Genomic DNA, 23,729 nt, shown 5'->3' with positions numbered 1-23,729 from the left:
TCAGAACGCTTGCTCATAAAACTGTCTAAAACCTATTTTAAAAATATAACAGGGTTTGGCTTTGGTCATCTATGTATTTCTAACACAAGCAATTGCACAATGATCATTGACATCATTACAGTCGATCCGGTACTGGTACTCCCTGTATATGCATGTACAGTGCATTCGTGTACAGTGTATTCAGACCCCTTCCCTTTTTCCACATTGTTATGTTACAGCCATACTCTAAATTAATTTAAAAATCTACATCAACCTACACACCATAATTACTTATTTACATAAGTATTAAGAAACTGTGACGAAACATTTTATCTTGTGCTTCTCTAATAACTCATTTCTGTGTTCATGCAAGTGACCGATTGAATAAATCCTCACTATCAGTATCTGCAATTCGGCAGTATGCCCGGACCCTTGCTTTGAGAACGAAAGATCTCAATTTCAAGGTGTTAGCTTCGAGAGAAGAAGTGTTGTGAGATATTGGTCTGTCACATGCATGAACCAGTATTGGTCGGTCACATGAATGAAGCAAACGTTAATGATGAATTAATTATGAATGAAGAACAAGCTAAAATCATGCACCTATAACTTGTTCACAGAATATAAGAACTAACGGGACTGCCGCAGTAGAGCTCCTGACAGAAGTTCACTATGGCGCATCAAGTTTGCTGGAACCTCTCCAGTTAACTGTTAATAAACAATGATTCATTTAACACTGACTTCGAGTGTCCCACATGTAGAATTTCCACGACAACCCTTGCTATGAGACTCGAAATTTAACTCCGGTGCATCCTGATCCAATTGATCATCCTTGAAATGTTTCTACAACTTCATTGGAGTTCACCTGTGATAAATTCAATCGATTGGACATGATTTGGGAAGGAACACACCCGTCTATATAAGGTCCCACAGTTGACAGTGCATACCAGAACAAAAATCAAGCAATTCCTTTGTCTAAAATACGTTTTAGACAAAGGAATTGTCCGTAGAGCTCCGAGACAGGATTGTGTTGAGGCACACACCTGGGGAAGGGTACCAAAACAATTCTGCAGCATTGAAGGTCCTCAAGAACACAGTGGACTCCATCATTCTTAAATGAAAGAAGTTTAATACCACCAAGGCTCTTCCTAGAGCTGGCCGCCCAACCAAACTGAGCAATCGGAGGAGAAAGGCCTTGGTCAGGCTGGTGACCAAGAACCTGATGGTCACTCTGATAGAGCTCCAGAGTTCCTCTGTGGAGATGCGAGAACGTTCCAGAAGGACAACCATCTCTGCAGCACTACACCAATCAGGCCTTTATGGTAGAGTGGCCAGACGGAAGCCACTCCTCAGTAGAAGGCACATGACAGCCCACTTGGAGTTTGCCAAAAGGCACCTAAAGACTCTCAGACCATGATAAACAAGATTCTCTGGTCTGATGAAACCAAGATGGAACTCTTTGGCCTGAATGTCAAGCGTCACGTCTGGAGGAAACCAGGCACCATCCCTACGGCGAAGCATGGTAGAGGAGGCATCATGCTGTGGGGATGTTTTTCAGCGGCAAGGACCGGGAGACTGGTCAGCATCGAGGCAAAGATGAACGGAGCAAAGTACAGAGAGATCCGTGATGAAAACCTGCTCCAGAGCGCTCAGAACCTCAAACTGGGGCAAAGGTTCACCTTCCAACAGGACAACAACCCTAAGCACACAGCCAAGACAACACGAGTTGCTTCAGGACAAGTCTCTGAATGTCCTTGAGTGACCCAGCCAGAGCCCGGAATTGAACCTGATCGAACATCTCTGGAGAGTCCTGAAAATAACTGTGCAGTAACGCTCCCATCCAAACTGACAGTGCTTGAGAGGATATGCAGAGAATGGGAGAAACTCCCCAAATATAGGTGTGCCAAGCTTGTAGCGTACCCATACCCAAGAATAATTGAGGCTGTAATCGCTGCCAAAGGTGCTTCAACAAAGTACTGAGTAAAGGGTCTGAATAATTATGTAAATGTGAGGGGGGGGGTTGTGTAGATTGATGGGGAAAAAAACAAATGTAATCAATTTTAGAATAAGGTTGTAATGTGTAACAAAATGTAGAAAAGTCAAGGGGTCGGAATACTTTCCGAATGCACTGTATGTATGCATGTATGTATTAAATATTGTATTTTCTTATTCCTTGTGTTACTATTTTTTATTATCTTTTGATTCTGCATAGTTGGGACAGGCTCGTAGGCAAGCATTTTATAGTAAAGTCTACACTCGTTGTATTCGGTGCATGTGACAAAATTATATTTGACTTTAGTCTAAACGTATAATTTAGCGCTCTTTGGGTCAGAACACTCACTTGAAGTAATACTTCTGCAGCAATCCTTGGTTCTCTTGGAAGAGACGGAGGTAGCTTTCTAAGGAGCTCTCACTCAGTGCTAGGTATAGCCAGGCACGACCTGCACAGAAAATAAATAGAAACAAGGGACAAACATGGGCATACGTAGATCATATTTACTAGTACCACGTATTATTTATTTCCTGCTTGAACTTGCAAATAAGTAGGCCTGCAAAGAAACCTCTGTAAAAGGAGAACCATATGTGCAAACACCAATGGTAATTACTGTAATCCTGACCTCAACTAACAACATTATCGTATGCTACATTTCTGGCATGTGGCACAAGAGGAACTTACAATTGGCAAACCACTGGCTAATAAATGTCATTCATTTTATCACAGTAAATGTAGGTGTATGAATTGATTGACAGAAATGGCATGTATGCATACGTGTATTAGGGTTAACTGTTGTGAAACGTTTGTTTCTCAAGTTGCCCACAAGACTGACCATGAATGTGGATGTGTGCGTAAGAAAGCAGTAAAAATTGTGTTCTTACTTCGCCCAAGGTTGGTTGCTATGTGCTGGAGCTCGTCTACCTGCCGGATCGCTTCCCTGCGGGTGAAGTGTAGAACCAGTACCCAGTAACCTGAGGAGATATCCTGCAGCCTGCAATGCACAGACCATGAGAGTTGAACTGAGTTAGGATGTATTATTAAAGTACTGAGCAGATTTGGCTCTCAGTCTTCTTACCCATAGAGTAGAGCATGGTCAAGGTGCTCGCACAGTCGCTGTAGGACCCGGTCGTGATTCCGGATGGCTGGAGTTTCATCCTCACAGGCAGCAAAGTAACTCTGCAACTGCAGTCAGAGCACAAAACATGTGGAGCTGACAAGAGTACTAGGCCCACAGCCAAACTAGAAATATAGGGATATCTTCTTCATGAGATGTTGAGAGGAGTCCCTCAGTGACAGATATCTGCAGGCATGGAGCCTGAAATTGGATCATTGCTACTGTACATCTGATCCACTAAATGGTATTACTATGACTGACTTAAAAGCATTAAATCAGACTTTTGTTCGTAACCTCTGAAAAGACTAGTTTAACAGGACTGACTGAATATAAAGGAATGTGGGATCACCTGATGACGATCATGTGACTGGGAACAGGAACAAACGGAATATAAACTGGAGAGGATTTGAAAATCATACCAGGCAAGGTCTATTAAACACTGTGCGAATACTTTGGAAGGATGGGACTGAACGTTAACACTGTACAGGTGTATGCAAAGGATGAACGTCAACAAACATTCAACCAGGGTTTAGCATAATTGATTAAGTAACCCAGAAGTCAAATTGAATGTGGTCACAGTATGCGTAACTATGCCTATATTAAGCAAGCGTATTGAAATGTGTTTGGAAAATAAGCAACAAAAGTTATTTTGTTAACCGAGGGTAATTGAATTGGCCATGACTCCGAATTTTTGAGGCAAGAAATAGTGTTTGTTTACATGACAGCATTGGCCAATACAACACAGTGTCAGCTAACTAGAAAAAAAACACCCATGACATTACAAACGTAATCCATCTGTTTAACGTTAGTTAAACAATCTTCAAAGACCTCACAGATAGTCAGCAACTGTTTTCTACTATGAGTCAGGCCCATTTATCATGGCAAGTAGGGTAATACTGATGTTTACCGTCTTCAAATAAGATAGCTAGCTGATCTTACGAACATGACTTTGAGCTAACTAGCTAACGGTATGTGTATAGACTTGATAGTCTTACCTTCTTGACAGACGAAGAAATGTTTTCCAATATTCGGTCCTTGACTTTGAGTTGATCCATCACTGACTGGTCTCCTTGGCTGCCTGCAGCTGTATGTAGGCTGATTTCCAGAGGTCTCAATGTGGTCTGCTGTCGATGTTCTCAAAGCTAGCCAGCCATATATTTTCAACACTGATAATTGGCTAGCGATGCGAACATATCAAACAAGCAGCTAGCTAGGTAATGTAACAACTAGCATAAGACAACACGGCCATGGCTACTAACGTTGACGAGCAACGTCGTCCTCCCTCATACTAGTCCTACTATGCTTCGAATGGCTAACGTCGTTAGTCAACAGAACTGGCCAGCACGTTAGTTGGCGTCAGCGCTAGTAAATAAATATCCTGCTGTCGTAGCCGGTAGCTTTTACTTTTTGTAGTTAGCAAGCACTCAACTTGTTCAACTTTATGATGTAAAATGTAGAAGCCATGACCAAGTTATAACAAGCTCAATGTTTAGTCCGGAGGAATATATTCAAGACAATGCTAACCCACAGTTTCTAAAGCCAGAGGTGCAACATCGCGAGGCTTCCGGGAACGCTTGCGAAACAGAGCAAGCAGAACAGACCAGGGTTTCGGATTTAACAATTGAATTATAGAAGTGAAAGGTATTCTATAGTGAATTTTCTAGAAATGTCAATACACAACCTAGATTCGAGCCCATGTCTTAAGTAATTGAACATGTTATTACTCCAACCTCGTGAAATTGACACGTTTTCCGCTTTGTCAAAAATTACTTTATATCGAAGAAGTGCCTTTAAGTTGGCGTCTTGCACATGCGCATACCGGCGCGAGACCATCATTAGAGCCGAAGTGTTTCTGCGCATGAGCTAAGCTAGCCAAAGTCGCCATGACATGGCCGAGAAGCGTGATCGGGTATCTCCATTTGGGAAGCAGTTTCTGCCCATCTTCATACTGTACTGTCTATGGTTAAGTTTAGCAGCATAGAAATGACTGATACATCACCAAATGCATGTCAACGAGCTCGTGACCAACTAACATCACCTCCAACAAATGAGGGTAGCTGATTTTTTAGCTGTAGTTGGTCTTTTTTTCTTTTTTTTATTACTAACGACATGTTTTCTACCCTATCCAGCTCAGTGATGTATATTTACACACACAATAGATCCTGCTGCATGTTACTAAGTTACATTAAGGATACTAATAAGACTTCAACAGAGTGGAATGTCAACATTTTATTGTAGTTAAAGGATTTGTGTAACGTTTGTTGCAAACATGTTAGTGTTTCTATTGGCAAGACTATTTGATCAGACAAAACAAAAATATTCAGTGCATGTACCACATCATTATGTTTTTATCCTCATACAAGGGGGTGGGAAAAACATACATTCATGGGATTTTTCAAAACAAGTGTTCCATCTGTTATTGAGATCCAATTGCTGACTGAATTCAGAGATGTGCACAGATCATTTGAGTGATTATTTTACACAAGTGTATTTTTTCAGAATTACAAAAAATCTCAGCCACAGCTGAATTAGTTTGCCTGCAAAGCCCTCATTAAATTCCCCCACAACCAATAGAGAAGCAACATGTTCAATTCTCACCAACTCTTCTTGCAGGCTCTGCCAGATGATTTAAGCAACCAAGAACCTTCACCCCAATAAGGCAAATTCTTAAATCTACCACCCCTCCCTCCCTCCTAATTTAATAAGCTTTTCTCTAAACGTTTCATCTCCCTAGTCTGTCTTTTCCTTTTCTTTCATGTGAAGGAAGACTATGCTGAAGACAAAGAGTCCTCCCATCATGGAGAAGACACTGGCGTAGTAAGGGAACGCGGAGGGGATGAAGCGCTCATACTGGGTGTGCTGCAGAGGACGCACCGACACCTATGGGAGAGGACATGTATACATTAGCAATTGAGTACTATACTTTGTTTGCTTATAGTGTGACACGTACAATGAATTAGCTGGTGTAGCCCTTGATATACTCAAGAGCCTTCCATTTCAAAACAAATGAAAACATGAAACAGTTCCCTCACCTGAGTAGAGGAGTACAGGTGTGTGTAGCCTAGCCTGTTGTAGTCCACCTTGAACTGGAACACTCCATACACGTCAGGCAACTTGAACTGGACGCTGTATTTATCTCCTATTCAGGTAAATATAATTATTTGATTGACATGGAAAACTGTTCAATCAATTTCCCCAATGTAATTAATCATGAAAAAAAAAGAGTAATCTCTGAAATGTTCATACCATTTTTCTTGAGGTAGGTCCTGACGAAGGGGTCGATTCTCACAAACTCCAACTGGATGTCTTCCCCATCAAAGGGAATCCAGCTGCCCTTGGACAGCATCTCAATAACAACGCTGTACTCCTGTCGGAGGAAAAGGACAGAAACAACATAATGGCCACAGTTCATGGAGTAAAAAAAAAATATCTTCATGCCTTTTTTTATTCACATTAGTTCAATTGGCATATTTTCACATTTAAATGTTTCGTTAAATAAGAAGAAAAATAGCTAAATACTGTCATAATGGACAGCAAAAATGTCTTACCACGAGATGTTGATGGATTAAATAGTGACTCACCACAAGGTCTGTGATGGTGTAAGCTGCAGGAGGGGTGCTCTCCCCCACAGGATGATGTGTAACGGCTCCCACCCGGAGTACACCGGCTTCCTTGAACACCCAACGGGACAGAGCCTCGGCCAATTCCATGTTCCCAGTCTGAGCGTACCTACAAGAGATCGTAGACTGGAATTAAAACACAGTTATTCCGTTTCTTAAAATATAAAGGTGATTATTGGACAATGAAAATCAGAATAAAAGTAGGGCAGGCAACTACAGAGCAGATGATGAAAAGCATTATGAGAGAGGGTTACCTAAGGGAGCCAGGTGTGGCCTTCTGAACAGCGGCGTTGAAGAAGGCGTCGCTGAAAAAGTGCAGTGAGCCACTGAATACCACTCGGGCATTGTTCCTGGCCTGGAGCCCTGCGATCAAAAGAGTGTTCTTTCCAACAGCATGGGGGTACTGTCCAGAAAGGCGAGTGTAGTGTCAACCAAAATATAAAGTTTCAGTTAAAAACACAGTACACACATAAGTTAGTCAAATTTCAAAGGAGAATGTTTGATAAGGAAGGAAAGTGCTGGTATTACCTGAGAGATGGGTCGGTCAGGGAAGTAGGAGTAGGAGGTGGAGGAGCCAGTCAGAATGTCCAGGACCAGGGGGTTATCTGGGTCTGCCACCATGCTGGGAGAAGGGGAGAGGATGACAACAATCCTTTACCATAGAAAAATGTGTCCATAGGGGTATAACAACGTTATACCAGTGTAGTAACTCCCTTGTTTAGAACTGACAATACTTGTTCTCAACTGTAATGGTAGACTCACCCAACACCCTTGAAGAGGATGGGTTTGTCACTGGGGTTCCCGACAATAGTGGGAGCCTTCAGAAGATTGTCTGGATCAGCAACAATCAGGGTATGCTAGGGGAAGGAATAGGGGGGAAAAAAAGAGAAAGAAGTTTACCTCTTATGATTCACCTCATTCACCCACCTCAAGTACGCTGCAATTTTAATGGTCACTCAATACCCATTTCACACCTTTTCTTGAGACTTAACTTGGGAATTCTACATTATTATACAGAAGTGCATTGACACATACCCCTGTAAGCAATTGCAAAAACGAATGCTAAAAGGTTTACATTAGAATGTTCTTTCTTCTGCTTACCTCACCAGGGTCTGACACATCGTAATGGTGATGATCAATGACAGCAGTCTTCTCCTCATCAAACTCAATCCCACATTCACTGCCTATCTCTCTCAGAGGGTCACCTAGGGCAAAGGAGATTACAGGACAATGGCATTAGTTACTGTGTAACATTATGACCAAATCGACTCAGTGCGCGCATGTTTTGTCTATCCCCACCAGACGTGCTCATGACACGCAGGTTTAAATACCAAACCAACTGTGAATGAACTATATTCATTTGGGGACAGGTCGAAACACACATGAAACATTCATGGATATTTAGCAAGCTTGCTGTTGCTAGCTAATTTGTCCTGGGAGATAAACAATGGATTGTTATTTTACTTGAAATGCACATGGTCGTTTTTTTCTTTGTAGAATTTTTACCCATTTTGAGTCACAAAATCATGTGTTCTCTACTCTGACAATTAATCCACAGATAAAAGGGGAAACCTAGTTAGTTTTTAAGTTAGTTTTATTTGATTATTCTTTCCTCCTTCAGTCTTATTCTTCTGTGGATTCTATATGGCGGTTGGCAACCAACTTTAAGGTGCATTACCACCACCACCACCAACTGGACTGGCGTGTGGATCTTGTTCATCTTTCAATCAACCATGTGGGTTAGTATGCTCCTAAAAACCAATGAGTAGATGGGAGAGGCAGGACTTGCAGCGGGTCAAGCGTCTAAAATGGAACCAAGTTTGTTGATGTGTGCAAGCAGTTTGGATGAAATGATTAAATAACCTGTACATTTATTTTGCAACATTTTGGTTAGTTTGGTCAGCATGTAAATGTTGTAGAACCATCATCTGTGGTTTTTACACAAGTAAGAATAATATTTTTCACTTACCAATATCAGAGCTTGCAGCAACCAGGACATTGCCTCCACCATCGATGAAGGAAGTGATTGTCTCAACATTGATGTTGCCACCAAAGTCTTAAAAGGATAAAAGTTAGATTAAATATTTAGTACTTTGTTGTAACAAAAATGATTGATGCAAGGTAAGAAATGTCAAAAATTAAAACTGCAATGGTGGGTAACTAACCTTCCACGGATGGGGAAAAGATGATGAGGTGGTCGTAGAGAAATTGGCCATATTTGATCAGGGAAAGAGAAGGATCATCTGCAGTCTTGAATGAAAGGTCAAAGCCACGATCTGCAAAGAGGGATATAGAACTACATCAGCCTGGTGGAAATTGATTTGGAAATAAGTCAGCTGAGTTACTTTGTTTTAAACCATTTTGATGCCCAGGATGGGTTAACACAGCATTTCTAGTGCATAAAAACAATACACACTTATGCATCATTTTTGGATAAACATCATGTAACAGTACATGCGCAGTAGGGTCTGAAAGAATGTGTATGAAGTACAGTAGTACAATCACAGTGCAAAAGCTAACATTCTTAGGTGCCCCGGACACGTAGCTGTGCAAGTGGACAGATACGACCTTTCTTTGCCTTTAACGTCGACAATGATAGCTAGCTAGTTACTATTTTTTTTACCAAAATCAATGCCACACGCCCCAGTAGTGACACCTATTCCTATCCTATGCAACGTTGCGTTGGCAACCTAGCTAGCTAAGATTAGCTAACTAGCGAACGTTAGTGGAGTTACGAGCGCTAATTAAGATAACGTTAGCTGAACTGAACAGAAAACAAATGAATGAAAACAAATCTTCGTTATTGATTTAAAAAAAAAACGTATTATTGTAGCTAGCTAGCTAACCAATGACTTAGAAAAGAACACGTATTCCTTCCACCTGCCAGACTGCGGAAGAAGATTGCATGGGTATCTCTGATGTTGAGGTTGTCCAACAAAACGAGTGTCTTTCCGTCAGCCAATGCCATGTGCATCATGGACGATATCATCAAGAATAAAATAAAATTGTTTCCCAACAATCTGGATTTTGTCTGAGCCATGCTTACAGTGCGTTTTTTTAACAATAACGTAGAACTGCACCAATTCATTTGCATGTCTGAGGTCCACTTCGCCATTTTGGAGAAGAAGTCGACGTCAGCGTTCTTCTTTTTAAAATATGTACTGGCTGATCGCAACCAACTGAAAGGCGCATACACCGCCATCTACTACACTAGAGGGTGTGATGCCCTATTAATCTATTTGTTTTATCTAGCCCTGTTTTTCCGCCTACTGTTTTTGAGCGTGATTTCATTACACTTTGTGACTCAAAAGGGAAGGGGAAAATGGCCCTACCATCAAACCCTACACCCATTAAAACCTTTCCTATCTGATCCGACACTATCGCTCAACACACCTTGTAACTCCTCTGCAGTAAAATCTCATACACCCAAGTACTTCTCTGCAGCTGCCACCACAACATCTATTTTCTGTGATTTATGTTCACATTTCTGCAGTACAGTTGATATCCATGGCTATGAATGCTAAGGAGCCAACCTTACTGAAACACATTTTATTCCTATCACTCTCTATTGGCCTCAGCCTACTCACAGAGAGCTTCTTAGGATCCCTTACACTGGAGCCCTTTTCCTCTACTACTCTCTTCACTGCCTCAGCATATGACACCTTCTGAACTACTCTGATCCTGGCAACCTCAACCTGCCTTTCTCTCACCAGACACTTCTGATCTCCAGGACCATGGGCACCCTTACAGTTAACACACACAGCTTTTCCCACCAATACTACACATTCCTTTGTCTCATGCCCTCCTGCACACTTCTCACATCTAGGAATCTCCCTCCTACACACTGTTGCAACATTACAATAAGCTTGGCACCTAAAGAACCATAATAGCTTCAGGATAAAAACTCTCTCGGGATAAGTGACATCCCAACTTGACTTTGTCGGGTAAAGACTCTGCATCAAAACAGAGCAGGATAGTGTCTTCTCTGCTTCATCACACTCTCCACCAGGTCTGCGTCACAACGAAACGGCAGGCGTTACAGACACCATGAATCTTCCAAATTCAGTTGGTCCTCCTCAACACTTAACATCACTCCAATTATCACTCCTTTCAATGGCGCCCGGATAGCAGAGCAAGTCACAGGTCTTGTCCTGGGACACCTGCTCCTTCAGGATGGAAGACACAAAAAAAATATTCACGAGTCCACTTCAAGTTACTTTCACCGATTCAACTCTTCTTCACCCATCCCGACACCACATATGGATCAGCCAGAAGGCAAGGACCCATTCTCTCCAATGTTGTTTCAATCCTAAAAAACAATCTCCTACCAAAAGCTATGGTTACCTGCAGATTGACTTGGTCAATGCTTGACCGCCTCGTACTGTCCTTTGTCTTCCTGACTATGTTCCCGATGTCTCTATCTAGGAGGTAAAACCTCCTCTGAACATTTCAAGATACAAAGATGGAGATGTGTCTGACTTCACTCACGTTCCTAGCACCAGCCAATGCACATTTTTCAATATGCATCTCTATCTCTATTACTGGCTCACAGATCTAAGCTGCCTATAAAGCGAGCAATAATGCAATATCTCTTTGATTAGATAATTACACAACAGATCTCTGTAAACAGAACAGATCTCTCAGTGAGTCCTAAAAGTAAATTATGTTGAGCTGATTGCTCCTGATCTCTCCCACCACAAGATGCTTCTTGTGCTACTCGATCTCAGGGAAGTGTGCAACATATTTTTGGCCCCATGTTTCATGAGCTGAAATAAAAGATCCCAGAAATGTTCCATAAACTCACATTTGTTTACATCCCTGTTAGTGAGCATTTCTCCTTTGCCAAGATAATCCATCAACCTGACAGAATCTGATTAAACAGCATGATCATTACACAGGTGCACCTTGTGCTGGGGACAGTAAAGGCCTCTCTAAAATAAGCCATTTTGTCACACAACACAATGCCACAGATGTCTCAAGTTTTGAGGGAGCGTGCAATTGGCATACTGACTGCAACATTGCTTTAGAGAATTTCACAGTATATCCAACCAGCCTCACAACCACAGACCACGTGTAACCATGTCTGCTGAGGACCTCCACATCTGGCTTCTTCACCTGCAGGATTGTCTGAGACCAGCCACCTGGACAGCTGATAAAACTGTGGGTTTGCATAACCAAAGAATTATTACACAAACTGTCAGAAACCATCTCAGGGAAGCTCATCTGCGTGCTCGTCGTCCTCACCAGGGTCTTGACCTGACTGCAGTCTGTCGTCGTAACCAACTTCAGTGGGAAAATGCTCAACTTCGATGGCCACTGGCACGCTGGAAAAGCATGCTCTTCACGGATGAATCTCGGTTTCAACTGTACCGGGCAGATGGCAGACAGTGTATGGCGTCCTGTGAGCGAGCGTTTTGTTGATGTCAACATTGTGAACAGAGTGCCCCATGGTGGCAGTGGGGTTATGGTATGGGCAGGCATAAGCTACTAACAATGAACACAATTGCATTTTATCATAGCAATTTTGATGCACAGAGATACCGTGGCGAGATCCTGAGGCCCATTGTCGTGCCATTCATCCACCGCCATCACCTCATGTTTCAGCATGAAAATGTCCTAGTTCTTCCATGGCCTGCATACCAGACATGTCACCCACGGAGCATGTTTGGGATGCTCTGGATCAACGTGTATGAAAGCGTGCTCCAGTTCCCGCCAATATCCATTAGCCTCTCTGGGCTAGTCCCACCTACTCAACAGCCAGTGGAATCCCATGGCGCGATATTCAAATACCTTAGAAATGCTATTACTTCAATTTCTCAAACATATGACTATTTTACACCATTTTAAAGACAAGACTCTCGTTAATCTAACCACACTGTCCGATTTCAAAAAGGCTTTACAACGAAAGCAAAACATTAGATTATGTCAGCAGAGTACCCAGCCAGAAATAATCAGACACCCATTTTTCAAGCTAGCATATAATGTCACAAAAAACAAAACCACAGCTAAATGCAGCACTAACCTTTGATGATCTTCATCAGATGACACTCCTAGGACATTATGTTATACAATACATGCATGTTTTGTTCAATCAAGTTCATATTTATATCAAAAACCAGCTTTTTACATTAGCATGTGACTAGCATGTGACTAGCATTCCCATCGAACACTTCCGGTGAATTTACTAAATTACTCACGATAAACGTTCACAAAAAACATAACAATTATTTTAAGAATTATAGATACAGAACTGCTTTATGCAATCGCTATGTCCGATTTTAAAATAGCTTTTCGGTGAAAGCACATTTTGCAATATTCTGAGTAGATAGCCCGGCCATCACAGGCTAGCTAATTTGACACCCACCAAGTTTGGTACTCACCAAACTCAGATTTACTATAAGAAAAATGTGATTACCTTTGCTGTTCTTCGTCAGAATGCACTACCAGGACTTATACTTCAATAACAAATATTGGTTTGGTTCCAAATAATCCATAGTTATATCCAAATAGCGGCGTTTTGTTTGTGCGTTCAAGACACTATCCAAAGGGTAAAGAAGGGTGCCCGGCGCGTTTCGTGACAAAAAAATCCATTACCGTACTTCGAAGCATGTCAAACGCTGTTTAAAATACATTTTTAATAATATTCCGACCGGGAGTCGTTGTTTTCGTTCAAAGACTGAAAATGAAAACATGGAGTCGTCTCGTGCACGCGCGCCCCAGTCTCATTGTTCTCAGATCGACCACTTACCAAATGCGCTACTGTTTTTCAGCCATGGCCTGCAAAGTCATCATTCAACGTTCTGGCACCTTCTTAGAGCCTATGGGAGCGTTAGAAAATGTCACGTTATGCCAGAGATCCCCTGTTTTGGATAGAGATGATCAAGAAGGCCAAGAAATGGTCAGAGAGTGCGCTTCCTGTTTGGAATCTTCTCAGGTTTTGGCCTGCCAAATGAGTTCTGTTATACTCACAGACACCATTCAAACAGTTTTAGAAACTTTAGGGTGTTTTCTATCCAAATCAAACAATTATATGCATATTCTAGTTACTGGGCAGGAGTAGTAACCAGATTAAATCGGGTACGTTTTTTATCCGGCCGTGCAAATACTGCCCCCTATCCCCAACAGGTTAACTTCGCATAGCCATTGAAGAGGAGTGGGGCAAAATTCCACAGGCCACAATCAACAGCCTGATCAACTGTATGCGAAGGAGATGTGGTCAAATGGTGGTCACACCAGATACTGACTGGTTTTCTGATCCACACCCCTACTTAAAAAAAAAAGGTATCTGTGACCAACAGATGCATATCTGTATTCCCAGTCATGTGAAATCCAAAGATTAGGGGCACATTTATTACAATTGACTAATTCCCTTATATGAATTGTAACTCAGTAAAATTTACATTTACATTTAAGTAATTTAGCAGACGCTCTTATCCAGAGCGAAAATATTAGAAATTGTTGCAAGTTCAGTTTATATTTTTGTTCAGTGTACAGGAATGGCTGATGTTAATTTCGGGAGGCTGCCATCAGCGAAAAGGGAACAAAAAACATTTTCACAACCCACCATAGAATATCAAATTAGCGCAGCGGTCTAAGGCACTGCGTCTCAGTGCTAGAGGCATCACAACAGACCCTGGTTAGATCCTAGGCTGTATCACAACCGGCCGTGATCGGGAGTCCCATAGGGTGGAACACAATTGGTTAGGGGAGGGTTTGGCCTGGGTAGGCCATCATTGTAAAATAAGAATGTGTTCTTAACTGACTTGCCTAGTAAATAAAGGTTAAAAAAAATAAAAACAGTGACAATCGTTGGCTGCTATTTAAGCGATAGTGTGACTGTCTTATTGGTGTGTGGCTAGTGACTTTTATAGAGACCGCCCGAATTATCCGTGTTATTTGAGAAAGAAAATTATAGCTGCGTTCAGGGCTCTAAATTTAAAACGAAAATATTGGTAGCACTGGTACTTCCTTCTTAAAGAAAGTTAGGAGCCCCCAAATTAAATTTAGGAGCGCCAGAATTTTGGGGGGAGATACAGTCTATATTGGGACTATATGAATTCTAGCTACATTTGAAGCACATGTTGTGCCATAGAAACGAATGTGTAACACTGTAAATACATCAGCTTATTATAAAAGCTCAAATGTTGATACCAATACCTGTCATTGAAATTACAAAATAAGTTGTTTCTACATTGTGTAAAGCACTATATTATTATTGAAACGCATTACATTGTACACCGTCTCTTTAAAAATGTCAGGTTTGTGACGATAACGTGCAAGAAATCTCGCTCATTCACCACTTTCTGGTGGCGCTTTGAATGCCTTGTTCAAAACAAATGAGAACTCGGAAATCTCCGACTTCCGAATTCAGTGCGTTCAAGACAACTGGGAACTTGGAAAACGAGCTCCGCCTGGGAAAAAAAATCATTTTGACCGGTCATCCAACTCAGAATTCCCACTCGGGCCTCTTTCTAGAGCTCCGACTTTCCGACCTGAAGATCACCGACTTCATGATTTGACCTCGTATTTTTTATTAGTTCTCCTAAACCCGCTACAAAAAGTATATTTTGACAAAACTCTATCCCTTCTTGACAAAACCACACACACGCTTCCCGTGACGCTAATGTTGAGCAATAGTTGTCCCGGGTTCTCCCAGGCTCTCCTAGGCTGCCGGCTTGGGATAGGATCAGATAGGTCCAAGTAGTGGAATAGTGGTGCGGTTTTTTGGGTGTAGGGTTAGTTGGTAGGGTCCTTTTCCCATACATTTTTGTCTCAAAGTGTAATGAATTCACATTCCAGAAGTAGGCAGAAAAACAGGGCCTGGATAAGAGAAATGTATTAATAGCCTCGATTAATAGGGAAGGCCTCACACTCCAGTACAGAAGGTGGCGCTGTATGCACCTATCAGTTGGTTGTGATCTGCCACACTCATTTGAAGAAGATTTCTTGGGAGAACGCTTTCTCCCTTGAATAACAAAGATCAACTTCATGAAATGTGAGTACAACGTTTATTTATTCAACAAATTACTTTCATTTTAATGTTTAATTCGATCATTCGATCATGCAACGCCGAGTGTGTTTTCGACATCAGCCCACTAGCCAAGCAAGCTATCTAGCTAACTACTGTTAGCTTACGTTGTTGGACACTACGGTCCGATTAGTAACGTAGGGACGAAAAACCCGTTTTGGTGATTCTTGGTAAATCATCAAAATAAATAAATCACTGCAAGTTTTTGGACTCAGCAGTACAATACCATTAAATTAAGTGTTACGTTCAATTTATATTCCTATAACTTTAGTTGAAAATGATGCAGCCGCTGCTTCCTGTTGACAAGACATTAATAAATAGCCCAATGTCCAACAGTTTTAAAGTGTCAAAATCAATAACCAATATGCAGAAACAGTTCGGGATATATTGAAAAACTAAACATACAATTTACTATCTACACTTACATGTGCAACAATAGTAATCATATTACTTGTAGTTTTATAAACTCCACACGCACCAAAACCCAGTTTTGTCAAGTGGTAATAAATCATTAATCGATGGGGGGGATATGCGCTGCCACAACTCAAAAACCACATGGAATGAGGATATTTTTACTTCACTGGTTAGAGGACACCCTTCACAACAGTCATTTGCATTTGGATATGGGGGTCACCAAAACAAAAAGAGAAACACAACACTGTTTTGTCAATCACTCCAATCTATTATCATGTTGAAATCAATTTCCCGAGAGGGGGGAAGATTGGGTTGCACGTGCTGTTAAATCTCACACACTCAAAAACCACACGGAATCAGGGATTAATGTGTACATCACTGGTTGGAGGACAATTTGTAGAAGACAGCTAGCTACAATTTGAAGTGTTGCATTTTGATTCAAGTAGGTCACCAACGAGGTAAGTGTAACAACACCTTTCTGTTAATCACTTCCATCGATATCATACTGAAATCAATAAAACAGGGGGTAAACGTTTGGGGGTGTAGCGCTGTTTAAACTAACGCTATTCAAAGGCCACGCGGAAACTTGGAATAACCTATACATAGTTGGTTAGATGAGAATTTGTATAAGGCTTCTATATTGTATAGGGCTTCTATATATATCTATATTTTGAAATGGCGGATGTTGATTTCGGGAGGCTGCCATCATGGAAAAGGGAATACAACACTTTTTCTGTTTAGTTAATTTACAACGAATCATGACCCGCCATAAGGTATCAACATTGACAACGGTTGGCTGCTATTTAAGTAATCGTTTGACTTTCAATTCCGTCTATTGTTGTGTAGTAATCGACTTTTATATAGACCGCCCGAATTATCTGCGCCATTTGAGAAAGAAAATGTTATTAGCGTTCTAAATCCTGCTACCCTCAGCGAGTATGACAAAATCAACAGTACAACACCAAAGATATTGATCTGTTTTAAGCAATTGATATTTTGTCATCGTGTTGACGATAAACTTTTATACTAACATCACCAATCTGAGGTAAAAAGCATGTGTAACCCTCCCCCCATTCGATGTGGTCAGTTTGTGTAATGTAGTAGTAACACACAGTTTATATACTGTCCACATCACGGAAAGTAGCGTAATATACATTAATTAGATATTAATCCTATATTTTATTTGATATGGCAAAAATAATTAAATATCTTAATTTAGGATGATAATAAATTAAGCAAACTCACAGATTTGTGCAATAGTCACATTTCTCACAAGTTTATCCATTTAGAGATGTAAAACATGCTCATAAAATACAATATAACCAGGGCTCTAGACTAGAGCGACCATAGATAGGGTCTCTGCAGCAGGCTGAACGTTTATGTCCCTACTGATCGCCAGCAGGCAGAGTTTAGATAAACAACCAAAGTTAAACTTAATTGTAAATTCAGGAATGTGTCAACTACAAAGAACCGCTTATTTTTTTAATCCTGAATTGGTGATTTGGCTAGCCAGGAAATGTTGCAAATCATTTTTTTCAATCCGTTTTCTTTCAGGGACTAAACAGGCCAATTGACGCTTTAGTAGGACAAAGCACTCTTTCCCAACTGGTGTGGAGGTAAGATATTGTAACATTATCTGATTAAAAACATTCGACATTCAGCCAGTTGTTTTCTGCCTCATGTAGGCTTGCTAGCCAATTAATTTATTGTGCATCCTTGGCTACATGTATTAATGTTGTTTCCTAGTGAATACATGCATTCAGTGTCTAATTACTGCCAGTTCCCTACCTCTCTCTGTATTGGGTTGAGGGGCTGGGCAATGTTGCCAGTTAATTTTATTTAATTGTATCATTATTTTAGCAGGGAGTCGCCATTGAGATGAGGTTCTCTTTCACAAGGGAGCCCTCTATATATAATTTCATAAGACAAATCTAAAAATCAAATGCAATATGAAACAAGTAAAATACAGCACTACACAAATATTCAAGGAAAACTATTACATTCCTCAATAAGCAGGTCCCCAATCAATATTTTAAATTGCCAGAGGGGCACCAGAAAATGCAATTGTAATGTATTTTATAGTTGGTTCCAGCAATGAGGTGCTTTAAAACTAAAAGCGGATTTACCTAGTTCGGTGGAGACCCGAGGAACCTTAAGATTCAACCAACCTTGTGGACGGGTTTGGTATCTCATGTTTTTATATTTGAACAGTGAAGTTAGATAAGTCAGAAGCTTGTGTAGTAGAACTTTGTAAACAAAAAGGTAATAATTAAGTGATCTACGGGATTTTAATGAGGACCAGCCAACCTTTTGATACAGCATTCAGTGGTGAGTATTGAAGCTGTCACCTGTGAAGGGCGCTATGGGAGACATGGCCTCCAAAGGTTTAAGAGTAATGGCTGCTGCAGTCTGGTAAATGGTGTCACCGTAATCAAGAACTGTCACGAAAGTTGAATGTACAATCTGCTTCTTGCTATTTAGGGAGAGGCAAGACATATTTCTATAAAGAAGCCCACATTAAATCGTAGATTTTTAACTAGCTCGTTTATATATTTTTTTAAACATTAAATCTTGTCAATCCAAATGCCCAGATATTTATTGCCGGGAACCAGATTGATGGGAGAACCATCCAATGAATAAATATGTAGTCAAATGCTTTTTGTTTGCGAGGATTAAAGAACAACATATATTGAGTCTTGCCCGCATTAAGTACACGTTTTAAACCAAACAGGCTATTTTGTAAGGCAACAAAGTCAAATTGCAGCTCTAATATAGCATTGTCAACAGTTGGGACAATGGCATACATAAGTGTCATCTGAATACAGATTAATGTTACAAGTTTTAACACAGACCAATATTATTTATATGAATGGGAAAGAGAACAGGTCCCAATACTGATCCCTGCGGTTCACCTTTTGTAATATTCAGAAAACTCTAGACTTGACACAATCAGAAATCACGCGTTGTGTCCTATTTGATAGATATTTGTCAATAAAAATCAGAGGTATTCTTCTCAAACTGTAAAGACTTTTATCAGTAAAATTATTAACCTGACAATAATGTAAGGGTTTATTAATTGTTACAATGCACAGGCCATGTTATGATGATGGTTCAAGATAATCTGATAATTGTTATGAACATGTTTTGAAGTATGAAATGATCATGAATATGTAAAACTGCATAATGGTGGAACATTAAAGTGCAGAAACATTAATGGTGCTTTCAAGACAACTGGGAACTTGGGGAAAAAACAGGGTCAAATCACAATGTCAGTAATCTTCAGGTTGGAAAGTCGGAGCTGTAGAAAAATGCCAGAGTTTCCGAGTTAGAATTCCAAGTTGGATGCACTTTTTAAATTGTGAACGAGCAAAAAAATTGGCACATATGAATTCAGGGCAACCCGCAGTGTTGAAGATGCACATTTGACAGAGAAGAACAGTGTTCGTTTTCATGTGAGAGAAGCTGGATTTATATGTTGTGTATGTTGATCCAAACACCGTTAAAAGAAACAACACCAGTGCTGTCATGTTTGGGAATTACTCTGCAGTAATATGCTCAGTCCAAAACATTGCACAGCCCACAGACTTAAGTGCCTGCCTCAGATAAGATGTTTGCATGTCTACAGCTGGAGGAAACCCTCGTTGAGTGACGTCGGCACCTGTTTAGCTTTCGCATAGAAGTGCCCCCCCCTTCAGTATCGAACATGCCCCTAATAAAATGCATCACCTCTGTGGGCAGATTAAACTCACCAAATCTCCTTGCAAAGTTGTTTGGGAAAATACAGCATTTCGGTAACACTTTACTTGACACCCAGCGTCCTTACACGTTATGAAACGGTCATAACCATGTCATAATATGTAATAACAGATAACATAACCTGGCATATTTACACCTGTTGTGACATATTAGATTATTTTATGGCTGGTTATGACACCTACATAAGTGTCAAAACCCACAACCTACCACACAAAGCAAAACATTTCATTACACCATAGCCTACTTGTCCAGTAGTATGTTTATGTTACCAAACATTTTCTGAAATTTACCATGTTAAATTATCATTGTAATTGTGCACACATTGATGACAGACATGCATCTACCCAAATGCTTTGTTTCTGATGACTGGGATGCATGCAGGAGCAGATTTAAGGAACAGGACAAGACACCCTCTTTTTGACTGATGACTGACAAGGGAAAGTACGTGATAGGCATATCTGGCTTATATGATTATGATGGTCATAATGCTTTATGACAGGGTCATAAAGTGTATTTTCTACAAGTTATTTAAAATATGATGGAGAAAAAATATGACTGTAAAGAATTCGTTACAACAACAAACGAAAGGAAAGTTATTGGCCAATCTAAATCAAATGGCCAATCTAAATTGGTAAACGGCCGCATCTTGCCCGCTGGCTGCCATTTGAATAGCCCTAACCTAGATGTTGTCTTCTAAGATTTCAGCTTGTCTGTGTCACTCTCGCTAGTAAGGAGCTTTGTTTCCTTTTTATTTTGGAAGACTGTCAATTCAACCTCTCATAAGATGCAAGTCACTGATATGAGTGTGGTCATTTCATTACCTGAAATGGTTCTTTTTAGATTTTCTTTTCAGTCAAGCTCAGAAATGGACAATACATCTTCTTCAACCAGAGAAGTGGAGAGTGTATTTGTAAGTATCATTGTATATCACAACACATAATGGCTGATATTTTTGAAGTCCTGCAAAGTTCTAACCACTTGTGTTTGGGGAGAAATGTTTGGGCATACTTGTACAATAGCCATTTTGGAGCTTGTTTCACTTCCATTGTGTGTCAGCAGCAACTATGTCATGTTTTAGGCTGACTGTGAACTGCAATTCTGCAGAGATTTCTGCCTTCCTGATTTTCAAAAACCCTTGACATACAGTGCCTTCAGAAAGTATTCATACCTCTTGACTTATTCAACATTTTGTTACGCTGCTGCTACTCGCTGTTATTATCTATGCATAGTCATTTTACATATTACCTCGACTAACCTCTACCCCCACACATTGACTCTGTACCGGTACCTCCTGTACATAGCCTCGTTATTGTTATTTTGTCACTTTTTTTATAGTTTATTTAGTAAATATTTGCTTAAGTCGTATTTTTCTTAACTACATTGTTGGTTAAGGGCTTGTAAGTAAGCATTTCACGGTAATACCTATTGTATTTGGCTCATGTGACAAATAAAATTTGATTTGTTACAGCCTGATTTAAAAAAATAAATAAATTGGTGTGTATTTTTGTATTTATTTTTTCCCCCCAATCTACACACACACACAACCCCATAATGACAGTGAAACATGCTTTTAGAAATGTTAGTGGATGTATTGAAAATTAAGTATAAATATCTCATTTGCATAAGTATTCACAACCCTGGGTCAATACTTTGTAGAAGGACCTTTGGCGGTGATTACAGCTTTGAGTCGTCTTGAGTATGTCTGTATCAGTTTTGCACATCTGGATTTGGGGATTTTCGCTTATTCCTTGCAGATTTTTGTAAATAAGATTTAATAAAAAAAATATATAACTCAACAAAAAAAGAAACGTCCTCACTGTCAACTGCGTTTATTTTTTAGCAAACCTAACGTGTAAATATTTGTATGAACATAACAAGATTCAACAACTGAGACATAAACTGAACAAGTTTCACAGACATGTGACTAACATAAATAGAATAATGTGTCCCTGAACAAAGGGGGGGTCAAAATCAAAAGTAACAGTCAGTATCTGGTGTGGCCACCAGGTGCATTAAGTACGGCAGTGCATCTCCTCATGGACTGCACCAAATTTGCCAGTTCTTGCTGTGAGACGTTACCCCACTCTACCACCAAGGCACCTGCAAGTTCCCGGACATTTCTGGGGGGAATGGCCCTCACCCTACGATCCAACAGGTCCCAGACGTGCTCAATGGGGATTGAGATCCGGGCTCTTCACTGGCCATGGCTGAACACTGACATTCCTGTCTTGCAGGAAATAACGCACAGAACGAGCAGTATGGCTGGTGGCATTGTCATGCTGGAGGGTCATGTCAGGATGAGCCTGCAGGAAGGGTACCACATGAGGGAGGAGGATGTCTTCCCTGTAATGCACAGCGTTGAGATCGCCTGCAATGACAACAAGCTCAGTCCGATGATGCTGTGACACACCGCCCCAGACCATGACGGACCCTCCAAATCGATCCCGCTCCCGAGTACAGGCCTCGGTGTAACGCTCATTCCTTCGATGATAAACGCGAATCCGACCGTCACCCCTGGTGAGACAAATCCGCGACGCGTCAGTGAAGAGCCCTTTTTGCCAGTCCTGTCTGGTCCAGCGACGGTGGGTTTGTGCCTATAGGCGAAATTGTTGCCGGTGAGGTCCTGCCTTACAACAGGCCTACAAGCCCTCAGTCCAGCCTCTTTCAGCCTATTGAGGGCAGTCTGAGCACTGATGGAGGGATTGTGCATTCCTGGTGTAACTCGGGCAGTTGTTGTTGCCATCCTGTACCTGTCCCACAGATGTGATGTTCTGATGTACCGATCCTGTGCAGGTGTTGTTACACGTGGTCTGCCACTGCGAGGACCATCAGCTGTCCGTCCTGTCTTCCTGTAGCGCTGTCTTAGGCGTCTCACAGTACGGACATTGCAATTTCTTTCCCTGGCCACATATGCAGTCATCATGCCTCCTTGCCTAAGGCACGTTCACGCAGATGAGCAGGGACCCTGGGCATCTTTCTTCTGGTGTTTTTCAGGGTCAGTAGAAAGGCCTCTTTAGTGTCCGAAGTTTTCATAACTGACCTTAATTGCCTACCGTCTGTAAGCTGTTAGTGTCTTAACGACCGTTCCACAGGTGCATGTTCATTAATTGTTTATGATTCATTGAACAAGCATGGGAAACAGTGTTGAAACCCTTTACAATGAAGATCTGTGACGTTATTTGGATTTTCACAAATTATCTTTGAAAGACAGGGACCTGAAAAGGGGACTTTTATATAGGATCACCACTTTATTTTAAGAATGTGAAATGTCAGAATAATAGTAGAGCTTTATTTCAGCTTTTATTTCTTTCATCACATTCCCAGTGGGTCAGAAGTTTACATACACTCAATTAGTATTTGGTAGCATTGCCTTTACATTGTTTAACTTGGGTCAAATGTTTAGGGTAGCCTTCCACAAGCTTCCCACAATAAGTTGGGTGAATTTTGTCCCATTCCTCAAGGCAGAGCTGGTGTAACTGAGTCAGGTTTGTAGGCCTCCTTGCTCGCACACGCTTTTTCAGTTCTGCCCACACATTTTCTATAGGATTGAGGTCAGGGCTTTGTGATGGCCACTCCGATACCTTGACTTTGTTGTCCTTAAGCCATTTTGAAACAACTTTGGAAGTATGCTTGGGGTCATTGTCTGTTTGGAAGACCCATTTGTGACCAAGCTTTAACTTCCTGACTGATGTCTTGAGATGTTGCTTCAATATATCCACATCATTTTCCCCTCTCATGATGCCATCTATTTTGTGAAGTGCACCAGTCCCTCCTGTAGCAAAGCATCCCCACAACATGATGCTGCCACCCCTGTGCTTCACGGTT

The 23,729-nt window shown here is 40.9% G+C and overlaps 3 protein-coding genes across 5 annotated transcripts in view; 1 reads left to right on the top strand and 2 right to left on the bottom strand.

Annotated features, from left to right (window-relative positions):
• The window catches only part of LOC106572009 (pleckstrin homology domain-containing family M member 2), a 43,260-nt gene extending 38,395 nt beyond the window's left edge, over nt 1-4,865 (bottom strand). Inside the window, exons 1-4 of one of the 2 annotated variants that reach the window (XM_014145702.2) lie at nt 4,082-4,865; nt 3,048-3,154; nt 2,854-2,963; nt 2,318-2,417 (exon numbers count right to left, since the gene is read on the bottom strand). In XM_014145702.2, the coding sequence (XP_014001177.1) occupies nt 2,318-2,417; nt 2,854-2,963; nt 3,048-3,154; nt 4,082-4,141 (377 nt within the window). In that variant the 5' untranslated portion in view covers nt 4,142-4,865. The remainder of the gene's footprint in view (nt 1-2,317; nt 2,418-2,853; nt 2,964-3,047; nt 3,155-4,081) is intronic. The other variant, XM_014145701.2, reaches the window with a different exon arrangement.
• A 437-nt stretch (nt 4,866-5,302) lies between these two features.
• Nucleotides 5,303-9,884, bottom strand: LOC106572011 (dolichyl-diphosphooligosaccharide--protein glycosyltransferase 48 kDa subunit). Its single transcript, XM_014145703.2, has 11 exons — nt 9,587-9,884; nt 8,872-8,982; nt 8,676-8,762; nt 7,808-7,911; nt 7,469-7,563; nt 7,235-7,328; nt 6,961-7,109; nt 6,668-6,815; nt 6,333-6,453; nt 6,119-6,225; nt 5,303-5,966 (listed from the first exon to the last, which is right to left on the bottom strand). Exons 1-11 carry the CDS (start codon nt 9,819-9,821, stop codon nt 5,817-5,819), a joined length of 1,401 nt encoding a protein of 466 aa, XP_014001178.1. The 5' UTR covers nt 9,822-9,884; the 3' UTR covers nt 5,303-5,816.
• Nucleotides 9,885-15,600: 5,716 nt separating this feature from the next.
• The window catches only part of LOC106572013 (uncharacterized), a 17,936-nt gene continuing 9,807 nt past the window's right edge, over nt 15,601-23,729 (top strand). Inside the window, exons 1-3 of one of the 2 annotated variants that reach the window (XM_014145709.2) lie at nt 15,601-15,701; nt 17,703-17,764; nt 20,745-20,814. In XM_014145709.2, the coding sequence (XP_014001184.1) occupies nt 20,770-20,814 (45 nt within the window). In that variant the 5' untranslated portion in view covers nt 15,601-15,701; nt 17,703-17,764; nt 20,745-20,769. The remainder of the gene's footprint in view (nt 15,702-17,702; nt 17,765-20,744; nt 20,815-23,729) is intronic. The other variant, XM_014145710.2, reaches the window with a different exon arrangement.

This window comes from Salmo salar, chromosome ssa15 (genome assembly GCF_905237065.1).
Source record: "Salmo salar chromosome ssa15, Ssal_v3.1, whole genome shotgun sequence".
NCBI classification, from domain to species: Eukaryota; Metazoa; Chordata; class Actinopteri; order Salmoniformes; family Salmonidae; genus Salmo; species Salmo salar.
Note: the sequence above shows the minus strand (reverse complement) of the source record. Positions and strands in the feature narration are given on the sequence as shown.

What these genes read in the sequence shown, in the direction of transcription:
- LOC106572011 (XM_014145703.2), bottom strand. Translation starts at nt 9,821, where the DNA reads ATGGCGAAGTGGACCTCAGACATGCAAATGAATTGGTGCAGTTCTACG. An exon ending in CTTCTTCCGCAGTCTGGCAG is followed by an intron (nt 8,983 to 9,586) that starts GTGGAAGGAATA and finishes CCCTCTTTGCAG; the next exon opens with ATCGTGGCTTTGACCTTTCA. An exon ending in CTTTTCCCCATCCGTGGAAG is followed by an intron (nt 8,763 to 8,871) that starts GTTAGTTACCCA and finishes TATCCTTTTAAG; the next exon opens with ACTTTGGTGGCAACATCAAT.